Source organism: Pezoporus wallicus, unplaced genomic scaffold, assembly GCF_028554395.1.
Source record: "Pezoporus wallicus isolate ANWC-B61680 ecotype Strahan unplaced genomic scaffold, APGP_CSIRO_Pwel_v1 contig_4131, whole genome shotgun sequence".
NCBI lineage: Eukaryota > Metazoa > Chordata > Aves > Psittaciformes > Psittacidae > Pezoporus > Pezoporus wallicus.
The window spans coordinates 4,205,117-4,228,235 of record NW_026641950.1 but is presented as its reverse complement, the minus strand read 5'-3'; the positions used below and the strand labels follow the sequence as shown (position 1 = coordinate 4,228,235).

The 23,119-nt window shown below is 38.8% G+C and overlaps 1 protein-coding gene across 1 annotated transcript in view; it reads left to right on the top strand.

Annotated features, from left to right (window-relative positions):
* NCOA2 (nuclear receptor coactivator 2) overlaps positions 1-23,119 on the top strand; it is a 193,612-nt gene that overhangs the window by 154,351 nt on the left and 16,142 nt on the right. Inside the window, exons 14-22 of the mRNA XM_057426226.1 lie at positions 8,523-8,733; positions 11,789-11,998; positions 14,062-14,277; positions 14,836-14,965; positions 17,400-17,565; positions 19,366-19,644; positions 20,504-20,581; positions 21,108-21,342; positions 22,713-22,890. Coding sequence (XP_057282209.1) covers positions 8,523-8,733; positions 11,789-11,998; positions 14,062-14,277; positions 14,836-14,965; positions 17,400-17,565; positions 19,366-19,644; positions 20,504-20,581; positions 21,108-21,342; positions 22,713-22,890 — 1,703 coding nt within the window. The remainder of the gene's footprint in view (positions 1-8,522; positions 8,734-11,788; positions 11,999-14,061; positions 14,278-14,835; positions 14,966-17,399; positions 17,566-19,365; positions 19,645-20,503; positions 20,582-21,107; positions 21,343-22,712; positions 22,891-23,119) is intronic.

Sequence of the window (23,119 nt, the reverse complement as noted above, 5' to 3'; positions counted from 1 at the left end):
AAATAGCAACTACACTTCTCCAGGGGAAGACAGGTCCATGCTCAAGGACGGGAGTTGTTTCAAAGAATCAATACCAACTTTGTTACTGATCTTTGTGCCGTGCTTGATCTGCAAATTAAAATTAAGGCAAATCAACTCCCATGGGTTTTCTGCTAATTAGGGGTTTTGTTGTTATTTTTTTCTTTTTTACTTAAAAGCATTTTATATTCAACCCTAAGTTCCCATGGATGATTAATTGTTAAGTGCAGAGATCATTTCTCCCTGTGCAAGGTTATCTATATTGAATTTTACATTCAGAATTTCTTTGTGTTCTGTGTGACTTCTTGTTGCTCTGCTGCCCAGCTTACAAATAAGCTGTATGTTGTCAGGACCTGTGCTAAAAAGTGTTCTTTCACTGGCTTTCATGCAGAATTTACTTTCTAAAAGCAGATTCACATCACCCAGAATGCTCCAGTTTTCAGATCTTTGCAAGAAAAAGGGACGCAGCAAAAGCAATTTGCTACTTCAATATTACTGTTTATTTTATTTATAAAATGGGTAATTACAATATCAATTTTAGTTTAAGGCATTTTCTTTTCTAAGGGAGTTTATAACTAGCTGGAGTTAATGATCCTTAGCTTTGTCCTACACTATCAACTCTCCCAGCTGGTCATTAATCCCTAGACAGTGCCTTGTGCATTAAGCCTTAGTTTGTAAATCATAACCAGATCTTACACTGCAAATGATCATGACTCCCTCATTCACAGGCATATCCTTCACTTTTAAAATATTGTGTATTTTTAATGTGTGGACTGGGTTTAAACTTGTTTATTTCTGTGAATCTGTTGAAAGTCTATTACTGTGTATGTGTAAATACATCAGGTTTTATATTTTCTATTTTGTATTTTGAGACTGAGGAGGGATGGATAACATTTTCTTAGCCCTAGTCACAGTATTGGATTTTTTTTTTTTTTTTTTTTGCCCTTTCAGCAGTCTCAAACCAGTAGACAGTTCTTTCAACAGTGGTTATAACCACAAAACATAGAGGCCAAACATGCCACTACACTGTAGATGCAGCATTGTTAAAATCTCAGTTATCCAGGCATCTCCTAAGGTCACTTCACTACTTCTGTTTCAACAGAATTTGACAGCTATTGCCATTATGTAGGAGCAATTGTGGTTTTCAATTCTTCCCATGCTTTAGGGGGAAAACTGAGCCAAATTACACTAATTTCTACAGGGATTTATCCTCAACTGTGGATGTTGGTTTAGTTCTGAATGCAGCTGCTATTTAATAGTGCCTGTAGAGGGAGGACTCATGGTTTGTTAGGCTAGGAAAACACAGCTATCGAGAAATCCACAGCTAAACTGGCAAGAGTAAGCTATTGTAAAAATATCTAATAGATTTCAATTCCTAGTTCAGATCCTACGCACACAGAAGTCAATACTGGGTTGAAGGCAGGGGTCCTTCAGCTTTGGTAATTGCCGAAACAATTATGTCCATCTAAGTAGACCAAAATTATGACCTTCAGATGGTTTATTCCCCAAGAATTACATTTCTAAAAGAACTGAAATTTCCTCTGTCGTGATCTCTGTGGAGTAGACCGTCACTTAGCTTGTGGACCCATTTACAAAGAGCAGGTTTTGTCCCTTCTAGAAGTTAGTTCTCTAGTCCAAGGTAGTCCTAAGAACTCATTTTATCATTGATGGGAAAAATAGAAAAATACTTCAGGGTTGTTGTTTTTTTCTTATCCTCATGTGTGTCTGAAATAGGGAAAGTAAGATGTTCCCATTGACTAACTGTAGCCTAGGTCCTAGTTTAAACTAGTTGCCTTACTTTTTTATGACTAAAGATAGGCAAGTTGCATCTCACCCTAGGTGTAAACATGTAACTATAAGACTAACTTTAAAGAAAGAGACTTCAGTGTCTCCAAGCATTGCCAACCTCAAGCATTAAAAAATCAGGCCCCCAGTATTACGAACTTTATGTAAAGTGAATAGTCTATTCACTTTTTATTTTTAGGCTTCATGTTTCTGAGGTCAGAGGAGGGATTTGAGTGGTTTGGAGTATGGACTGTGGATGTATTGCCTTTTCTTACAATTTGAAGGTGGAGATTATCTCCCAGGAAAGAGGGAACAAGAGATGCAAGAAGGTCCAGGAGCTGAGGCTGTTCAGAAAGCCGCAAAGCACTGTCGGAGTTATGATGAAGTGGTAAGGGCTGAAGTGCTTAGGCTTCCTCAGCACTGAGTTAAGGAGAAGACAGCCCCACAGCTCTGATGGAAGGCTGCCGGATTATGACAGAAGCGCTTTTGTTGCTCCTGTTGGTTGTAAATAGTTTTAAAACCTGCTTAAAATGCAGTGAAACCTGGAGCTGAGTAAACAGAAGTCCAGCGTGGAGTAAGAGAGGAAGTGGTGGGGAATATAAAATAATGTAGGCGTTTATCTAGCTGAAGGCCGGGCCTTTAAACAAATAACCACTTTACCTCAATTATAAAATCGTGAAAATATTTAGCATCAAAAACTCTTCAGCTTTGGAAGATGGTCTCCCACAGGAAGTGCTCATTGCCTAAATTTAGATCAAAGCTGGAACTATTTAGTAAAAGACTAGAACACAGATTCTTGTGCTAAATTCTTACATCCTCCTGTGTCCTTCCCCCCTCCTTCTTCCGTATGTAAAAATTAGCCATGTGCTTGTTACCTATTTTGCAGGCTTATTTAAAACTTCTTTTCCCTGAGGAATGTTGTATTTTTAAGTAATTAGTCACTGAAGTGTGCAGTTTCTCTGGAAACTGCAGTGGAGTGACAGCAGAATGGCCTCTGCAAGGGGGATCAGGGTGCTGGGAGGCAGCAGAGCCATTACGTTTTGTCCTTTTACTTTTGGTCTGACTTTCTGAGCAGGAAATGCTTTGAAGTGCGCCACTGTACTAAAAATAGCCTTCTTCTAGGTAGTGTGTTTAAACATATACTTCTGCAGAGAGCAGCAACTGACAGGAAGCCTTTCTCAAATGGCAGAGAATATTTCCAGTGCCACCGTACCTTTTTCCCTTCCTTGGTGGGACAATGGTTATCAAGCTTTGTTGGGCTGATTGCTATTCCCGTTAAGGCAGCTGTGGGGGAGAGGATGAAAGAGAGACCTGCTCGGGAGGCCCAGCGGAGCTCTTCCTATAGCACCAACAGTAGTAGGACTGTTGCTATCAATCACCACAAGTGCTCATACTATTCTCCACTATTAAAAGGGAAGACAGTGGGAACATGAGTCCCGATTTGCCACAGATCTGTTTTGTAGGCTGTTCCCTCAGCAGTAAGCCTTGCCTTCTCCCACTCTCCCTGCCAGCCCACCAGCTACTGCAGGGCTGCGTGGTGGGAATTCATCCTGCACCTTCCTTCCCTGTGCACCGCTGCTTCTGCTGCCCCTCAAAAACCTCCATTGTGCTTCTGGCTGCAGCCACCTTATGGTGATGCTGGTTGGGAGCTGCCCATGTAGTGGTCAGCAGATGGCCAAATATGACAAGGACCAGCTAACAGCTCAGGGGAAGGAGAGTGAAAGTGTAGGGGGATGTCAGAGAAATATCATGCACTGAACAATGTCAGGTATTACCTTGCTAAAGAAACATTTTGTTTAGTCATTGTTTTGCACTGCAAAACTCTTCTGTAAAATTGGGTACGGAATATTATATTCAAATTACAGATGAAGAAACCAAGATGTAGAAATATGAAGTAGATTATTTTCTGTGAAAAAACTTCGCATAGTGTGGAATAAAATCCTTCTAAGTGTGCTCTCCTCTTTTTCAACCAGTAGACAGTATAGACAGCCTGTTTGACGGGGGCTTTGCAATGCCACAGTCACCACCAGTGCTGCCCCAGAAGTCCTCTTAAGCATGTATCTTTTTGTCCTAAAGCTCAGAAATTGTTTGAGTATTCCTCACACACTATCAACTCTGGTGTCCTCTTGCTTTATGTGGAAACCAGTATCTTCCCCATACTAACATACTCTCTTTACACACACCACTCATCTTCCAAAAACCTATTTCCTGATGTTCAAACTCCATTAAATTCATGAAGGCCATTGGCTTCTTCTTGAAATTCTATCAAAACCTTAAAATGGGGATTCAATTTTCTGAATCTCTTTCAATTAGAATTCTGTTTCCAAAAGTTAATTGTAGATTAGCCTGATAATATTACAGGATTTATAGCCAATTTCATGTTTATTGCAGTTACCAGGGATAAAAGACTTTATGAATGCCCCCTCTGATTTACATTTTTCTTCTTCTTATAATCCTTTAATTTATTGCCAGTTTGGAGCAGGAATTTGATTATGTTTTATGGTCAGATGCTTAGCCATGCTAGAGAGGTAACTAATAAACTTGGGGTTTATATAAGGCTAGGTATAGTTTCAAGTTGTGCCCCCACCAAAAGACATCCTGTTGTAAGGAAGAAGTCCCAGGTGCTGCTGTCACACTTGGTTTTAAAGGAAATGTATACACGTATGAAGTTTGGAATACAGGGTCTTAGTGCAAGCCATGGGCATTCCCTGTGTTGGAAGAGATCTCCAGAGAGTTTAAGATCTTATCCAGTCCTTTACAATCCATGGAAGCTAGACTTTAACATAGCAACTTTTGTAAACCAAACTTCATGTTGAGGAGTAACTGCTTTTCAGTAGAGCTGAAAAAACTCTGTAAGCAATTAACACTTTAATCTGCCTTTCTCTACATGACAAATAAGTACTTTGAAAGTAGGTACTTTTGAAATGCAAAAATATTACTAAGCATAATTTGTCTTATGTTTTCTGGCACTTGGTGTCCAAGTTCTATGGAGATTGTTGTAATTGCATTGCTCAGAGATAGTGAAAATATGTGCATGAGAACTTTCTTGTGATGACTGGCACTTTATCAGGCATATTTTATTTTTATAATCCATGGCAAATAATTGTTTTACAGGGAGGTTAAGGTGTGCCTTCTGTTTGCAAAAAGTGCAATTTAGACCATTAACAAAATAAATACAGAATATAAAGAAAAGAAATATGCCATTAAAGTAACCAAGTAAATATTTTAATGCTAGTTTCTGCATATGGTGCCATTTTAGGGTGAGTCTGGAAAGACTTAGGCTAACATCATACCTTGGTGTTAATTTTAAATCCATTTTTGAGCTTTTGCAGCAGTTGAGAACCATCATCAAAAAATAAAGAAGAAATACTTGAGATTGATTATGTTAAGCAAAAAGAGGGAAGGTTATGTACTGTGTTATAATACATCTGTTGTATTTGGCCTTTCTTTGCCACCTCCTGGGGGGAATTAAAAGCATCTTAGGGAGTGCAGTCTTCTGACACATTTGGATCAATATGTTCTTCTCCAGCTTTATTTTGGGTTTGTGTTCTGGTTGGGGTTTGTTTTTTTTTACATCTAATGTTTAAACAAAGAATTGCAATACCCAGAATGTTTAAAAAAAAAAAAAATAAAAGAAATAAAAGACAAAAAATCCTGCAGAAAACCACACAAAAATAACCCTGCAACATATAATGCTTTTGTCTGCTGTTGTCTCAAATATGTTTAATCATGTCTTAATTCCCCCAAACAGCACAGAATCATCAGTCTATAATTTTTGATACTCTACATCAGTCTCTGCTCCTGACTTCTGCAGTGTTCTTGTGCCAGATCTCCCAGTGCTGAAAATGTGGCTCCTATAAAAATTGTTCATTACTGTCTCTCAGAGAGAGTGTCTTCTTGAATCTGTTTACCGCCTGTCCACACAATGATTTAGGCTTCTTATCATCACATTTGATGGCTCTGCCTTTTCTGTTGGTGTGCTGTGTCCATCCAGCTGCATGTAAGTGCCTGAAGGCAGCAAGTCAGCAGGGGGATTTGTCAAGAGTAGGTAATGTTGGACCAACCCATTTTCCTTTTGCAAGAGAGTAGCAGAATTTCTGTAGTAAGAGAAACAGCGTATGCTATGTGTCTTGTTTTGAGTAAGTCTCTTTGGCCCTCTTACACATGGTATTCTTGTAAGCAGGTTAGAAATGTTGGTTAAGATGAAACTGTTGTGAGCAGTTAGGAAACTTTGGAAATCCTTATAGTTATTGAAGGATAATTATTGAAGGATTCACTGTCAGAATGGAGGTGCTGCAGGACCTAGTGCAGGCTGGATGTAGTTCTGGGCAACGTGATCTAGTTGAAGATATCCCTGCTCATTGCAGGGGGGTTGGACTAGATGGTCTTTGAAGGTCCCTTCCAACCCAAACTATTCTGTGATCTACAGCTGCTCAGTATTCTAGTTAACCTAAATGACCTGATGGGAGAATAGAGTGTATGATCTGTAAAGCTGCATGTGATACTTGAGTGCCTGCAAATGGATAGGACGTTTTCAGAGCCGTGTCTAGGGATCATACTGAGTGCAAGGTGAGTGAGAGTCAGTAATGTCATGTAATTAAAAAAAAACCACGGTGTACTGTGATTATGTCATCCGAGCGTACTATGTGTAAATATTCCGCTTTACTCAGCAGTTGTAAGGCTTTATCTTAAGTCCTGTTATGGACACAGCACTTCAGCAAAAGTGTGGGTCAATTGAAGACGGTCCACAGGAAAAACAAGAGTAATGAGAGGTTTAGAAAACAGGTTATATGCTGACAAGATTTCAAGAAGTTTAGATTGCGTATTAACTTCAGCTTAAAACCCAAAAAGGCATTTGTTTTAAATACAGAAAAGGTTAGAAAAAGAAAGGGGAACACAATTTGTTCTCCAAATTCAAAATGTAACTGGGAGGAAGGGCCTAAATTTCAGTGAGGGAGTTTTTGCCTTGACATAAATGAAAAAAAAAACACTTGAATTATTGGGATAGCAATCCCCTGGGGAAGCTGTGGATTTTCTGTAACTGGATGTCTTTAACAAGCAGCTATATGGCTATATGAACTTCTGTAGGCAATGACATACACTAATTTTTGCCTTGAGGCTTTGAATTTCTTCCAGCCCTCTGATTCTGTGATTTTCTACCATTTTGCCAATAACACCAGCCTCCAGATAGCCCACATGCTGCCTTTTAGCATAGTAAACTCCTTCCTCTTTTGCACTGTGCCTTCTGATCTGTAAGACTAGGTGATGTGGAAGGACTAAAGAGTAATACTGTGTTTGTCTGCAGTCAGTCATCCAAAAAAAGGTATGTAGAGATGTAACCTTGAGGCATCTTGGCTACCTTTGAATAAAATAGCTGGGCATCCCCAGGAGCAGGTTAGCTGTGGCAGCAGGAGTTTAGCACAGACTAATGTGCAGTGCTTCCTAGCAAGGCTGAGAGAGCCTCAGTAGGTAGGTTAAAGCCATCTCAGGTATCTCTACGTTATCCTGTGATCTGCGGTGTAAGCTTGCTCTCAATAAGTAACAAGGACAGAAAAACACAGGAAGAATTGTATTTCAGTTGTGTGCATGTTTGTGGTGTCCTCAGTTTCCCATCCTTTATGGCTGCCTGCTCATTCTCTGCCTCTCTTCCATCATTGCACATTTATTAATGCAGACATTGATTTTGAGTGTGTTTTTTATTATAAATACTGTCATGAAATGTTTGCTGTGTAACCTGGTGGTAACTAAGACTGGACTCCCTGTTGGTACTTATTACCCAAAAGAGTTTTATCCCATTAAAGATTTAGGATTGGAGAATATGTTTGTGGAATTTCCAGATTTCAGTCAGAAAAAGATTCTGAGGGCTTATAGAAAAACAATCTGACAAAAAAAAAAAAAAAAAAGAAGAGGAGGTGAAAATCAGCATTTTAAAGGAAAACATGCAGGTCAGTGTTTAGTGTAGGATGAACTTAATTGTTTCCTTATCTTTACTTCATGATAGTCTTCTACCAAGTTGAATATAACTAGATTTCTCTTTTCTTTTTTTTTCTTACCATAGGGAAGTTATTTTCAATGATTTGGGAAGTCGTAAGCAAAATAAATTCCTAAGTTACTAGTTGACAGGTTGTAATTTATAGAATTTCATTTAAATGTCTATTTCTTGCCAGTTAACCCATATAGAGTTATTCAGTGTTAAGGCTTTGAATATAACAAAGAAAATGTGTATGGAGAATTGTTTTAGCTATGGAGCAACTTTTCCATCATATGCTTTTAATCAAGTCATAAAGAGACTAGAAATACGGTGGTGCTGAAAGGAATATTGGGTATACCTACATAAACCCCAATTTCATCACTGTTGGATCTTTGTCCCTACCAAATTAGCCCTGCTGTCTGCACTGATCACAGAGTGCATAGGACCATCTCCCCTTTGCCCAAAGGATACAGATCATACGGATTTGTATAACCTGATGCTAGGGTGTCAGGAAAGGGGTGCCAGTGCCACACCGCACTTCCCTAATGCAAGGCAGATGAGCCCTGGGGAGCCTACACAGTCCCTTTTCAACAACTTTGTGAGCTGCCTCACAATCAGGCTTTTTGCAGGAAGCCTTCAAAGCCAGTGCAGGTGTAATGGTTGTGGGCTGCCTGGCTCAGCACAAGCAGGATGCCAACAGCAAGCGAGCAGCGACATGTACTATGGGTCTGTGTTTTTTTAATTGCAGCCAGGCAGTGAACTGGATAACTTGGAGGAGATTCTGGATGACCTACAGAACAGCCAGTTACCGCAGCTTTTCCCAGATAGCCGCCCAGGCGCTCCAGCAGGCTCGGTTGACAAGCAAGCCATCATCAATGACCTCATGCAGCTCACCAGTGACAGCAGCCCCGGTGCGGCTGTGGCCACCCAGAAACCAGCAATGAGGATTTCACAGAGCAGTGAGTCCACCTTCCTCGCATGTGTCACCAAGCTTGTGAACCCCCAAAGCAGCGGTCGTGGTTGCCCATGGGTTGCCTGGGGAGGAACCGGGCAGCTCTTGGTCCTGGTCTGGTCTGGTCTTGCGCGATGGCATAGCGCCATCTGCGGTCATCCCATTTCGTAACACACGGGGAGGTTATGTCTAATTCCCACAGCAGCACCCTGGAAGCCCTCTGAGGAGTGTTAAGGGGTACCCTCAAACTAAATGAAATGTCCCCTGCTGTGGTGCTGCTGTTGCAAGAACATTGGCATGGAGAACATGTGCATTTAGATGCTGATCTCTTATTTCCAGCAGCTCTTTCAGTAAAAGGGAGAAGAGAGGCTTTTCTAAGTGTGAAGGAGACTCATCTTCTAACCCCACAAGATTAATAGAAAGACATATGATTAAGAGGAATGCCCAAATTTAATTTGAAAATGTGGCTTTTGAGTCACTTCAAACTGACAGTGTTTGTTAAGTTGATGAATTAACTTACAAATCAGTGTTGAAATGTTGGTCTACCACCATAGAATAATGGAAAGCAAGCAAAACAGTAGTCTTATCAGCTATGAATACTGAAGCATAAAAAGCCACTGCTTCATTTTTTTCTCCTGTTGGCTAGGATGGCAGCAGCTATTTACTTTCTTAAATGTATGCTGGTGTTTTTCTAATAAAACATAGGGCTTAGATAATATGTTTAGCAATTCTGTTGATATTAAAATAACACCATGCCACTTTCAAATGAACTCAAATTATTACTTAGCAATGTTTAAATAAATATTAATATTACTATTAATAACAAATATTGTTTAAATTCATATTTAAACCACTACAGATCCTTAAATTATCATTTGTTACCAGTGTTGCTCAGAGAGAGATGCTGTGATTTAATGTACTCATTTTTGTGAGTATGGGGGTTCTAACAGCAGCAGCACATAAGTCAAAAGGAAATCTCTGTACATCTGAAATATTTGGCATATTCTTTCTAAAGCAGTATTTCCTGGTTTCTTCCACTGTAGCCTTTTGGCTTTCCATAGTTAAGCCAGCTTTAAACCTGCTTTCAAAGCTATTGGCAGTACAGTAATAATGTGATCATGAGAGTTGTCGTGGTGTGGTTAGCAGCAGTTCTGTAAAAGCAGCATCCTGTTTCCAGTGTAAATTAAAACACTAAAACTTTTTTCCTAAAGCTTAGTCTTGTGTCTGTGCCTAATTCCCCTTGCAAACTTCTGCCTTGTTTTCAGTAGAAGAGCATACAGAAAACAGGTGCACAGAAATTGTGAGTAGCTTTTCACATGCTCACAGAAAAGCAATGTAAAATGAATGTCACATCAGACATAATTCCAAAAGAGGTTTAAGGAGGGGTGTTGTTTTTTTTTTCCTAAAGAAATAACCAGCTTTCATTGTATAGGTTTTACATGAAAAATGCATAAAATATTTTTATCTGTTAATATATAGAAGTATTTTTACATGTCCCATCCTGACCAAGAGAAGACCAACACATCTCATCGACTGTGTTGTTTGTTTTTGTGCTGCATTTCCAGCTTTCCTTTTGTAGGATCAGTGGATGCTGGCAAAAGAATACCCATATGATAATTTACTCATCTATGTGATTTTTTTTTTTAAACTTCTGGGGCAAACTGTTCTGGAACTGTCACTGAAGCTCAGTTTTGGTTCAATCCTTAGACTTTATTATGCCACTCAGCTTGGGAAAGTAATTTTTTGTCTCCTAAGGTTTTTTTTGCTTGTTTCAACAGACATCCAAGACAAAATCTTAATTTCATGGTTAGGTGTATGTGATGTGATATATTTCCTATATATGCATATAAGCAAATTCTCCAGGCAGAGAACTTACATTAAAAATAAATAAATATTTTTATTTACACTACAAGAACAGTGAGTTCTTGTAGTCTGGTTTTATAAAATTAGAAGAAAAGTCAGTGATGTTTGTAGCAAGATGTGTCTGTACTTTTTAACAAGCTTAGTGAACCTCATCGAGGTTATCAATTTTGAAAGTATTGGAACTTTGATCTAAAATGAGAGAATTTCTTTTAACTTCTTTGTAATGTGGTGAATATGTAAAGGATGCTATTATATCAGACACTCTCCTAGATGAAGCTATCAGGAAGTATTGCAAATAATCATTTCACAAAAAAAATCTTAATTTACTTGTATGTACCTTGTTGGTGTGATTTGGAAATGGAATTATAGGTACAAGGTCAGGGTTTGATTCATGTTTGAGAACTAATTGTGCACATAGGGGGTGCTTTCATACATTGGAACATTGCCCAAAGACCGCAGAGCGAGATGCTTGCCACTCATGGTCTGAAGCTCACTGTTCTGAGACACTGTGCAGTTTTCTTCGTAGAGGCTGATTTTAAGAGCACGAAACACTTCAAGAGAAGAAAATAGTCACATAAAGGTGACAGTAGCCATCATGTATGGTTCTGTTTACCAGAATATTATGGTGGCACAGCTCTAATTCCGTACCACTTCCTTGTGATTGCTGAATCATTGAAGTATTTATTTTTATTTTAAAAAAACTGTAAAAAAAAAAAAAAAAAGAGGGAGATGCAGAAATATGGTTACAGGATCCAATATAGACTCAATCTGTCCTTAAATTTGATAACTTCTTCAGGGGCACATCTTATGCTGGAAAACTTCAAAATAGAGATATTTCCTAACACTCTGCTGCAGGATGACATCTGCATGCAATTACAGTCCTACTAGGTATGAGATTAGCTGGCACTAGTATGCATATCACATAATGGTATATTTTGCTGTCCTGGCTCTTCTGTCAGTTAAATTGCATCATTTAAAGTTTTAAAATTCTATGTTTTGTCTGGTTTAGTGTCAGAATGTTCCATTTTGAAATTTACATAAAAATGTCAAGGGATGTTTCTCAGACAGATATAGAGTGGGTAAATCATCCAGCATTAAATAGCTCAACCTAAGAGCTTCAAGTGTGTTTGGGTTCTTTTTTTCTTTAACAAGTTTCCATTCTTGTAACTTTGCTTTTTTTCTTTGCTCCTCCTGTCTAACTTTTAATAACCCACGAGCAGGGCAACTGGGCAGGTTATTACCAAACCAGAACTTACCACTTGACATCACACTGCAGAATCCAACAGGTGCAGGAACTTTCCCACCCATAAGAACGAGCAGCCCCTATTCAGTGATACCTCAGCCGGGACTGATGGGCAGGAATGAAGGGATGATAGGGAATCAAGGAACTTTAGGCAACAGCAGCACAGGTAAGATGACTTTCCTTTTTTTTTCAAATATACTTGAGTAACAGCGTATAGCATGCTTAACTTAATGTTATGTATTGGGGTTATATAATGTTATAAATTGGGGTTATTACAAGTGCAGGTTATTCTAAGTACTTTCCAAAAAGTCTGGGGAAAAATCATGGGTTGTTATGTACTGGCATATTATTTTGAATTTCTGTTTCTGCATATTTTTGGTCCTGCTCTTTATGCACTGCTTTCCACCTACCTGAAATCTTCTAGATGAAACAGCATATTGGCAATTATAGTTGGTTCCCATCAATGTTCCAGATTCATCTGAGGCTTACATAACTAAAAATCCAATCTTTCTGCCTCAGAAAAGCAAATAAAAGAACCACTTGTCTCTAGAGGTAGTTCTTTGAAAACAAAATTATGTGCAATACAGTTGCCCTTATGATGTGTATCTCCACAGGCCTTGGTTTTGTCCTTTATTTATTAGCCTTAATTTTCATGTTAAATTAAAGAAATGCTAATATTTTCATCATTTTTTGAAACGTAAACTTTTTGGGAGCCATCAGATGTTACAGTGTTATTACAACTTGTCATGGAGTATGCCTGATCTGCGGTGCATTGATTTCTTCATGTTACCCTAATACTGTACAAAGGGTACCACAGGGGATTTCACAAAAGAAGTCTGGCTGATTGACTTACTTCAACGAGTGCATAGTCTGAGTCTGTCCAAGTGTGCAACAACTGCAAAGAACTGAGTGAATAAATGGGTGTTTTTAAGTCCTTTCAGATGGCTGTTCACTGTGAACATTTTATGTTTAGCTTTCATCAGTCTTAAAAAAGACGTGCTGCCAGACACTGAAATATCCTATTTAAGCAGTTTAGAGGTCAACTTGTAGTCTTTCAAGTGCCCTATTACTTTCATGTTCTGTATACATATTAGAGGATGTTATTCATCTTATGTATACAAGTTAGAGTATTATCTGTGTTCCTGCCATTTGCTGTAGCACACGACATATTTCATCTGATAGAGTGCATACACAAATAGAACAAACCTGAGGATGTAACACTGAAGCAAATTTTGTACAGCAGCTGAAAAAAACGACCCTCTTCAGAGAGTTTTTTCTCCTTGATCATTTGTCACCAAATAATTGAACTGATGAGTAATAATTGTTGTGTGGCCTTTAGTATTGATTTAAGGATGTTGCAAAATGCAACTGAGGAGATTGGTAGTCCAATCTGGAATCAGTGTGTTATCTGCTGTCTTAACTGTATAAAATTGAAATGTTTAAATACTGTGAATGTAAGTCTTTTTGACTTGCGTTGATAGTTTTGGGGGGGTTTGTGTTAGGGTTTGGTTGGGGTTTTTTGGCTACTGTCAGAATATAGTACTCTATATATTCCAAGTGTAAATAAACTGTATCAGCTGTTTACAGTAGATGTAGGAGGACTTCCCCTAAAATAACGGTAATGAACTTCAGCACCTATCGGAAAGTTCCTGTGAGTAATTTCACTGCACTGTATATTGGTTCAAGATTGTCTGGGTGAGCCTTGAAGCCAAGAAGTCTAGGTCCTGAATGAAAGGACTCACCAAAAGATGTTTGCAGAATGCGAATTAAAAATTCAATCCTCCTAATTTGTAAGTGTGTGTAGCGATAACATGTTGTTACTCAATTCTTCATTCTCACTTAGCGCTTGGAAAGTAAAGCATTGACAGACACATCAGCAAACGTGATTCATTTCCTGAGGAAGGAAGTTAGGCTTATCCACACACCCTCAGCACCTGTTGCAGACTGCATGTGGGAACACTTACTCTGAACAGCGTTTCGGAAATGATAAAAGGATCTTCCTCTTGTAAAATGTATAATAATCTCCAGTCCCTTGACTAAGCAGCATAAGGCATCATTCTATAGTGTTGCACATCTGGACGGGCAGTGGTGGTACAATGTGCTTTGAGTGAAACTGCTACATTTTTGTTGCTAAAAATGCAGCTCATCAGGCAGTGGTAATGCTACAGTACTATGCTGCAATGTTCTGAACCATGTGCCGGCACCCAAGTTTTTTTGGCTTTTGTGCAGGAATGATCAGTGGCAATACCCCTCGGCCTGCCATGTCATCTGGAGATTGGGGAAGCCAGGCTCCTGCTGTGAGGGTAACCTGTGCGCCCACAGCTGGTGCCATGAATAGGCCAGTGCAAGCAGGCATGATCCGCAACCCCACGGCCAGCATCCCCTTGAGACCCAGCAACCAGCCTGGCCCAAGGCAAATGCTTCCATCTCAGGTCATGAATATGGGTATGTCAAGGCGTGTGTGGAGTTGGATTTTTTGGCATGCACTGGATTCTCAGAAGCAGAAAATAGAAAAATGAAAAAACAAACTAAAATCATTCAGTTATAGACTTGATGAGAACTGTATTCCACAGTGAAACTTTCCTGTGGAAGTGGGGAGGAAGGCATGTAACACTGACTTTTAATACATGTATTTATATGAAAAATTTCTGCTACTCTGTGGCTCCACAGTGGTGTGGCCAAAGAAAGGGGATATCATAAAGCAAGTACATTATGATACTGACTTTATATGCTCTTTTTTTCATGCTTATCTTACTAATTTTTGCATCTATGGTGTTGTATCTGCTATTTTATGGTTTTCAACCACTTTCAGAGCTCTCATGCTATTTTCTCAAATTTTAAGAGCAGTTTTTCACAAAAATTTGTAATACTTTTAATAGTGATGTTACTGATGTCTTGGTGGTTTTGTATGCTTTTACTGTAACATAGATAATTTAATGGAAAGCGTTAACATGAAAGTAGGTTCTTGTCACAAAAGTTATATGGCTATTTTTCCTTGATTAGGGCCATCTGAATTAGAGATGAATATAGGAGGACCTCAGTATAGCCAACAACAGGCACCTCCAAATCAGACTGCACCATGGCCAGACAGCATCTTGCCTATAGATCAGGCAACTTTTGGTAATCAGAACAGGTGAGTCTTAGTGTCACATCAAAACTTGGAAAGATTTCCCAGGCCTTTAATTTATACACCTCAGGGAAACAAAGGTCTACATACCATTTTAATGCCTGCAGTATTTTATGCTCAGAAAATGTATACATGTTCCAGTAATACTTATAAATGCTCTCTTTGCCATGTAATGTGATGGAAGAGTTGGAAGTTCTGTATCACACTGAAGTTTGGATATTTTTCAGTAGTAAATGGGGCGAGCATTGAAAAGAAAATTTAAAGGAAGCAGTTGGAAAAAAGTGAAGAAAGGTTAATCTTCTGACTAAATTTGCTTATTTTTCATTATGAAAGGATGTCCAAAACTACTATCAGTAAGTTTTTAATTTTCTCTGCTACTTTTCATGCTTTTCAAGATGTTTCCTGGTGCTAATTCTCCCCTAGTTATGGTGTCCATATGACAAAAGCACTTTTTTGCATAACTTAATCGTCCACTTAAAAAGTGATGCCATAAAATAAAATACAGGGCCACATTTGATCAGCAAATAATAGGCAGAGAATTCTTCCAAATGCATATCTCTGCATTTCTCACTTTGCATTTCTCAGTATTTCCTTGTAGCTGAAGTTGGTGAAAAGAATTCGCATTGTGTTGCATCTGAAATTAACCATATTTTGATCATTTTACACCCAGAAATGACAAATTGCTCAGTGCTGCCATTTCCAGTTTTAGTAATATCTGGGATTTGTATTTTTATAATCTGATTATCGGTATGAGTATTAAGTTTGATTAAATTGTGAGTAAAAATAATTCTTTTATAGAAATATTAAACATCATTGTGGTATATAAAAGAAATAGAGGAAAAAACAAAGTAATTGTCATTATGTAGCATACAGAAATTTGGCAAATGTTTTAAACTTTTTCTTATTACATGTACTCATGTCCATTTACGATTCAAGGGAGGTTTTTTGGCTAGCCTCATCAATAATTTTTCCAGATCATAGATCCGATCTTATAAGACATCTTTAAAGTTTGAAAACAATTTTATTCAAAGGATTTTTTTGTTGCTCTTCCCTTTTACTGATTTACTTTTCTATGATCCTGTGATTTACTGATTTATAAATCCATCTGTGAGATTTATAGAATCTGATAGATACATGAGATTGATGAATACTTTGTGACATTTTAAAGGTGCATCATATATATCCTTATTTTTATCTTTTACAGTCCAGGATGTAATTAAAAAGAATATGTTTTTGTTTTCTTCCCTGCCATCCTTTGCTTTTTTAAGTGTATAGCCTGACGATGCAGCTTTTTCCTTCTGCTTAGCTTTAGCATAGAGATTAGACTTCCATGGCAACCATATATCTCATTATGGAAACTAAATACACAAACATGTTTCTTTGTTTTTCCAAACAGACATGTAAAAAGGGTTCACATATAGTGCTGTTTCCTCCCTCCATGTATAACAGCTTTTGTTGTCTCTCAGTAATTATCTGGGATGAGATTCTTCCACGATATGCATATAGTAGCTGCTCTTGCTTGCAAAATGCTTTGCTCTTTATATTTTCTCTTGTAGTCTTGTGCATGAAGTAGGGCTTGTGTGAACTGCAACGCAAAAACATGTAATTTGACTGCAGATAAGGTGTTGTTTCAGATTTAGTTTGTTTTTCGGTAAGTTTGGTCCTTTAGGTTCGGGATAAACCTCTGTTCTGCCTTTGTAACTGAGAGTGTGCTTTGCATACAAATTCAGGGGTGAGGTAAGCAGGATTTATAGAGCCAGCACACTTTGCTTGACAGTATCCAAATTCTTGCTGACACCCTTCTGAGGCACATAACCAAGTGCATAAACTGGTACCCAAGTGTGCAGTTCCATAAGATGGGTTGAGCTGATGCAGTGTTTTGCTGCAAACAAAAAGGGGAATGTCCTTTTCTTCCTGCTCCCTCATGCTTCTGGCTAGCTCTTCCAGATGTTTGGTTTGTGCAAGCTGAATCCTTGGGACCTTTGTGTGATCTCTTTGCCCTGCTTAGTCTGATAGAAAACCGGTTAAGAAAAGCGTCAGAGGAAATAAATTCTTCTCCTTGTGATACTTAACCTAACATCTGAAATTTAAAGTTACAATTAGTTAAAAATTCTTTAATCTTCCATGTTCAGTGACTATATACTGACTTTGTTCCTCTGCTGTCCCTGCAATATGAAAAAGCCACTTGAGTGTACCTTTGGTGTGCTTGTTTACTTGTTGGATACACCGTGCTTGTAGGGTCTTGACAGGCATTAACCATGGAATTTAGTTATTTCTTTGGGTAACATAACTTTCATCCAGAACAATTTGCTGAACAAAACTGGCAGAGATTAAAACAATTTCTGTCTCCACTTGTTAGTTCAGTTTGAATACTAATCCTCTGATACTATTTCATGGGTTTCAGCAGCTGTTTACCAATGCTGTGTTCATGTTTTCACAGGCAACCATTTGGCAGCTCACCAGATGATCTCTTGTGTAATCATCCTTCATCAGAGTCACCAAGTGATGAGGGTGCTCTCCTGGATCAGCTTTACATGGCATTAAGGAATTTTGATGGTTTAGAAGAAATCGACAGGGCTCTAGGAATACCAGAACTAGTCAGCCAGGTATATTGGACATTGCATTGCATGTGTTAGGTTGTTGTGTTTAAACAATATGTTGTCAAGGTGGAGGTAAAATGTGTGTTGAAGAAGGGGAATAAAAAACTTCTTGCAAGCTAGTATGGAGTTACATATTTTGGTGGGACTCTGTCTAATGGCTTAGTGTAACCTGAAAAGCTTCCTTCAGCTCCAGGTTTAGTCTTTCCCTTGCCACCGTCAGCTACCTTTCCTCCTGACTTGTGCTGAGCCACTAGGCTTCATGCGACAAACCTGACCAAAACCAAAAAACCTAACAGGTTTCTGCTTACGTGGTGGTCAGAGGAACAGCCCTGTGGGAGAAAGGCAAGACTGCAGTCAGCAACAAGGTATAGGAAAGGTGAAAAGCAAGGAATATGAAGACCTAGGAGCAGAGGCACAAGATCAAGACCTTTGTGCGATGGGGGCAACCAGCTTAACAGACATGCTTCCTAAACTTCCCAGCATGAAATGATTCTGTTCTTTTTCATCCTTTCTTTTTTCTCCTCACAGCTATTTTTGTTGGCTTCCAGTCGGTTCTTGTCCATTTCAGTTTGCAATGGTACAAGAAAAATGTAGTAAAAAAGATTTTAGGGAAAAATCGGTTTTTGATGTTTCTGGCATCAAAATTTTGTTTCCAAAATCATCTGTACATGTCTCTATAATGATTTAATATTCTCAGAGCCTAGAATACCCATTTCATTTCCCAGCACTCATCAGCACCCTGAGTGTAACTTCTGAACTAGGTTTGCATTTTAGATATGAAATAGGACCAATGAAGTCCTACCTTGAACATGAGAGAGCTATCTCCAAGCCTATTTGGTACAACACAGAACTCAGTGAGGTGTTAAGAGGGAGATAAAATTCATTGGTGAAATTCAATTGCAGTGTGAAACTTTCATGCAATATTACATAGCTTTTGAAGCATTACCACCAAAAAGATACAAATACTGCTTTATTTCAAACTAAGAGGTAAATATATTTCTATTTAATTAGAATCTCAGTGGAAACAGTTAAAGAATTTTGCAAATAAGAGAACTGTCACATTTTAGAACATGTTTTTTAAAATAACCATAAAACATTTTGTAGGAGCTTACAGTCTTTCTTTCATAAGAGTGCTGAAATTTAGAGTAACTTGATTTCCAAGGTCAGCATGGAATAAGCTATAAAACTATTCTGGCTAGAACAAATATTAGGGGAGTATCTAGAATGGAGTTTAGAATTGTGTTAGCCTTTTTATGCTAATGGGTAATCAGTTTGTGCTAAGGTGCCCTGAAAGAATTAGGCATTCTGTTCACATTAGCTTCTGTAATAGTTTCAGGCATCTTTATTTGAAGCCATTATTTTGTTTAAAGATACTGATAAAAATTTACTTGTTCATTTGTAACGTCTTTGAATTTATCTCAGAATCAGTGACAAAATACGCTGCCATCATTTCATTTACAGATTTTGATATAGCATTTCTCATTTCAGGTTTTCATTTGTTAGCAGAATGATACAAAGGCTATGTTAAGAACATGACAAAGATTATGGGTCTTTGTTAAAAAAAAATAAAGGGAAAATAAAAGGAGAGAAGGAATTTGTCCCCATGAATATGTTTTGACACTCAAAAAATACAATGCTATTTATTTGTAAGTTTTATATTTAGGTAAAGATAATTTATGTAATTTTCTGCTTCAAAACATTCACATCCTAGAAGGCTGGTGTTGCAGGGTGGCTGTATTAGTCTCATAAAATCTTGTGAAAAGCCATATCCCACCAACTATTTCTGTTGTTCACGTATTTCTGCAGAGCCAAGCTGTTGACCCCGAGACCTTCTCCAGCCAAGAGTCGAGCATGCTGATGGAGCAGAAGGCTCCGGTGTTCTCCCAGCAGTACGCGGCGCAGGCGCAGATGGCGCAGGGCAGCTATGTGCCCATGCAGGACCCGAGCTTCCATGCCATGGGGCAGCGCCCGGGGTATGCAGCCCTGCGCATGCAGCCCCGGCCCGGCCTGCGGCCCACCAGCATCGTGCAGAACCAGCCAAACCAGCTGCGGCTCCAGCTGCAGCACAGGCTCCAGGCGCAGCAGGTGCGGCCTCTTCCATGCCTGGTTCCACACCAGCACAGATGCCTCTCCTGAGTGGCACTTACTGTCAGCTTGCCTACAGATAGACAAGGTCTTAAGTGCATACCCTGTTTAGTTACAGCCTAATTCCACTTCTGAACACTAGCCATCATGTGTTTTGCTGAGGTGGTACCTTGCCCATCCTCTTTTTTGATTTTTTTTGCATCTTTCTGTTATTTTTTCTATAATACTGTGCAAAAATATGCCCAGTAGTTAAGCCTAGTCGCACTAATTCTTTGAGCAAGGCTACAGTGATGCTTTTTTGTTATACAACTCTTTCTGTTGGTTATATCTTGGCTTTTCCAGCAATCTAAATGCTTTTATTGCTGCCCGTTACCTACATCCTTTCTTTTTCACTTGGCCTTGATCTACTTTTGAGGATCATTTTAAGTTGTTGTTTCTTGTTTCATTTTTATATAAATAGGTTTATAGTGCTGTAAATAAAATATCAGTGCTTTTCTAGTGGAGGAAGAAAGATCATTTCTACCTTCAGTCATCAGGATAGGGTCTAATTCAGAGTAAACCTCAACAGTCCAGTCCAAACTCAAAAGGAACAGGAACTGTAAAGGTAACATGTTTGGTAAACAGCTTAGTGCCCGTGTTGTTACTTGTATAGGGTGTTATCTCCTTAAGAAACAGGATTCTATGAATAACAGTAGGACTTGAGTAGGAAAACTACACCCAGCTTAAATATGTAAAACTAAGTACTCAAACCAGCTGATGGGAAAGTAAATGCATATACCTCTGTATATAAAACTTCCCTTTTCTTGTTTTCCTTCTAAAAACTTTTGGGGTTTGGTGTTGGGTTGTTTTCTTCCTTTAGAATCGGCAGCCACTGATAAATCAGATCAGCAGTGTCTCCAATATGAATCTGTCTTTGAGACCTGGAGTGCCAACACAGGTAAAAGAAATAGCACTTACAAAAAAATATTTTGTTTTCTTCTTTCTCCCCCCCCCGTTAAATACAGTAATAATGCTATGTACTAAATCCATGCCAACCAGTTCTAAAGCTTTAATACAAATAATGCAGTCTGTATGATAAGAAGTATTTTGCTCTTTTATTTCCAAGAATCTTTCCTATATTTACATGGGGTGGCTAGTTATTTACTAGAGATATAACTGCGTTTTTAACCAAACTTCTCATTTCCTAAAGATGTGGGTTTTTTAAGTGAGCTATTAAATTTGCAATTACAAATCACTGCAACATTAAACACTGTTATTTTTTCACTTCTTGACTCTTGCACTGTTGGAAGTCTTTCCCAGGAGAAGTATTAATAGGATTATTTTCTCCCACTCTATGTTATTGTTACTTGCATGGTGGGGGTAAAAAGAGCTGGAATCTTCCAGATTGCTGTAGTGGAGATGCCTCCACTGGTCAGCTGGCCTTAGGAGGGGTTATTGATAGGTGTTGGTGGTTCTCCCTCCAGGGCCCTATCAACGCGCAGATGCTGGCACAGAGGCAGCGGGAGATCCTGAGCCAGCACTTGCGGCAGCGGCAGATGCAGCAGCAGCAGGTGCAGCAGCAGCGGACGCTGATGATGCGAGGGCAGGGCTTGAGCATGACCCCCAGCATGGTGGCCGCCGGTGGCATACCAGCAACCATGAGCAATCCACGGATCCCGCAGGCAAACACACAGCAGTTTCCGTTTCCTCCAAACTACGGTACTGGTTCCACCCCCCAGGGGCATGTCAGCAGTCCTTGCTCCTCCATGTCCTACCCAGCGCTGGGTCCAAGCTACCCTCACACATCCTCTTGCCTGGTTCCCTGAGAATGATGGGAAACACGGAGGGTTGGACCCCTTGGACCACAGTATAGTGCCTTTCCGCTTTTCCTAGCTCTAGTACCACATATTCTCCAAGCACCACTCTTTTTTGAGCACTAGCAGAAGTGTGATGTGTGTGTTTGTTTATTGTTATATGCAGATAAAAATGTGTATGCACACATCAACACACATGTATGTGTTGGCTTGGGAGACTCTGAATTTAGACTAAATTAAACCACTTTATATGATAAAAGTGCAAATGAAGATAAAGATACCAGTTGTTGTTGGCTGGAAGCGTAAAGTGACCAGAAGCAAAGCTGTACCTAATCTTTTTAAATTTTATCATTTATTTTTATTATTAATTTTAATATTGCTTAAATATCAGATTCCTCCCCAAGAAATATAATTCTTCATGTGTACATTATAATGTAAAATTAACAACTATTGAATTTCAATATTAAAAATTCTATTTCGGATAAAGCATTTTTTTCCATGTCCCTATACCTGTGTGTAATACAGTAGTAAATACCATTTTGTTTGTGTGTTTTACAAAGCTGCACACCACTTTGTTCTGGGGATGCATGTGGCATTTACCTCCACACAGTTACTGTTATATAGCTTCTTTATTTATAAGTATTGTATGAGCTATATTACAGTTAAATAATGTTATGTGCAGGTTCTGCTGTTATAGCAAATCATGTCCATCCAGTTCTGAATTTGCTATCTACTCTTACTGATCTTTTATCCTTTACACCAGTTTCTAAATCATAATAATGCTTTCCCTCCATGTATTTGTAGTTACTTTATGAAAATGAATTATCATTTTATGATATAGACAGAGATACAGGGAAGTTAACTCACACAGACAGTGAACATAAGGATAGCCTTCATACCACCTGATTCTTACTCCAGCATTGAGTGACTTATTTCTCTTGAGTATGCTGTTTGTGATGAATTTAAAACAGACTAAACTAAAAAAAAAGTCGCCAGCGTTTTTCCTCTGGTCTGTAGAGGGGACAGACCACTTGTGTGATTGATTAGAGCACACAGGTAGCCAACATACTCATGCAAAATTATATTTTTAAGGTTATACGTACAGTATTAGTTGATTATGTCTTGCTTGTAATCTAGATGCCAGATTAAGACACAAGGTTATAGGTTCCAGATGACGTAAGTAGGACTGTGTAAAGACATGTCTGGAGGTATGAGCTCTTGGCTTCTTTTAACTTTGAACGTACAGTGGCTAAATTTTTCATTGAATTTTTTCAGGTATTAGTCAGCAGCCTGATCCAGGCTTCACAGGGGCCACCACTCCTCAGAGTCCATTGATGTCCCCAAGACTGGCTCATACTCAAAGCCCCATGATTCAGCAGTCTCAGGCTAATCCTGCCTATCAGTCCTCTACGGAAATGAACGGGTGGGCACAAGGGAATATGGGTGGAAACAGGTAAATCTAGTCCAAACCCTATGTTTTATGTAATTGTTTGCTTGGTTGGTTGGTTGGTTTTAACTGGCTATACTAAAAAAGATTTTTTTTCAATTTGGCTTGACAAATTGGTATAAATTCTGTCTTCATACAAGGCAAAGTGAGTGCATACCTAAAAGACCTGCATCCACACAATGCATTGCTTTGTCTGTGATAACTGGTAAAACACTGTGTCCTTGAGAAGCACCTC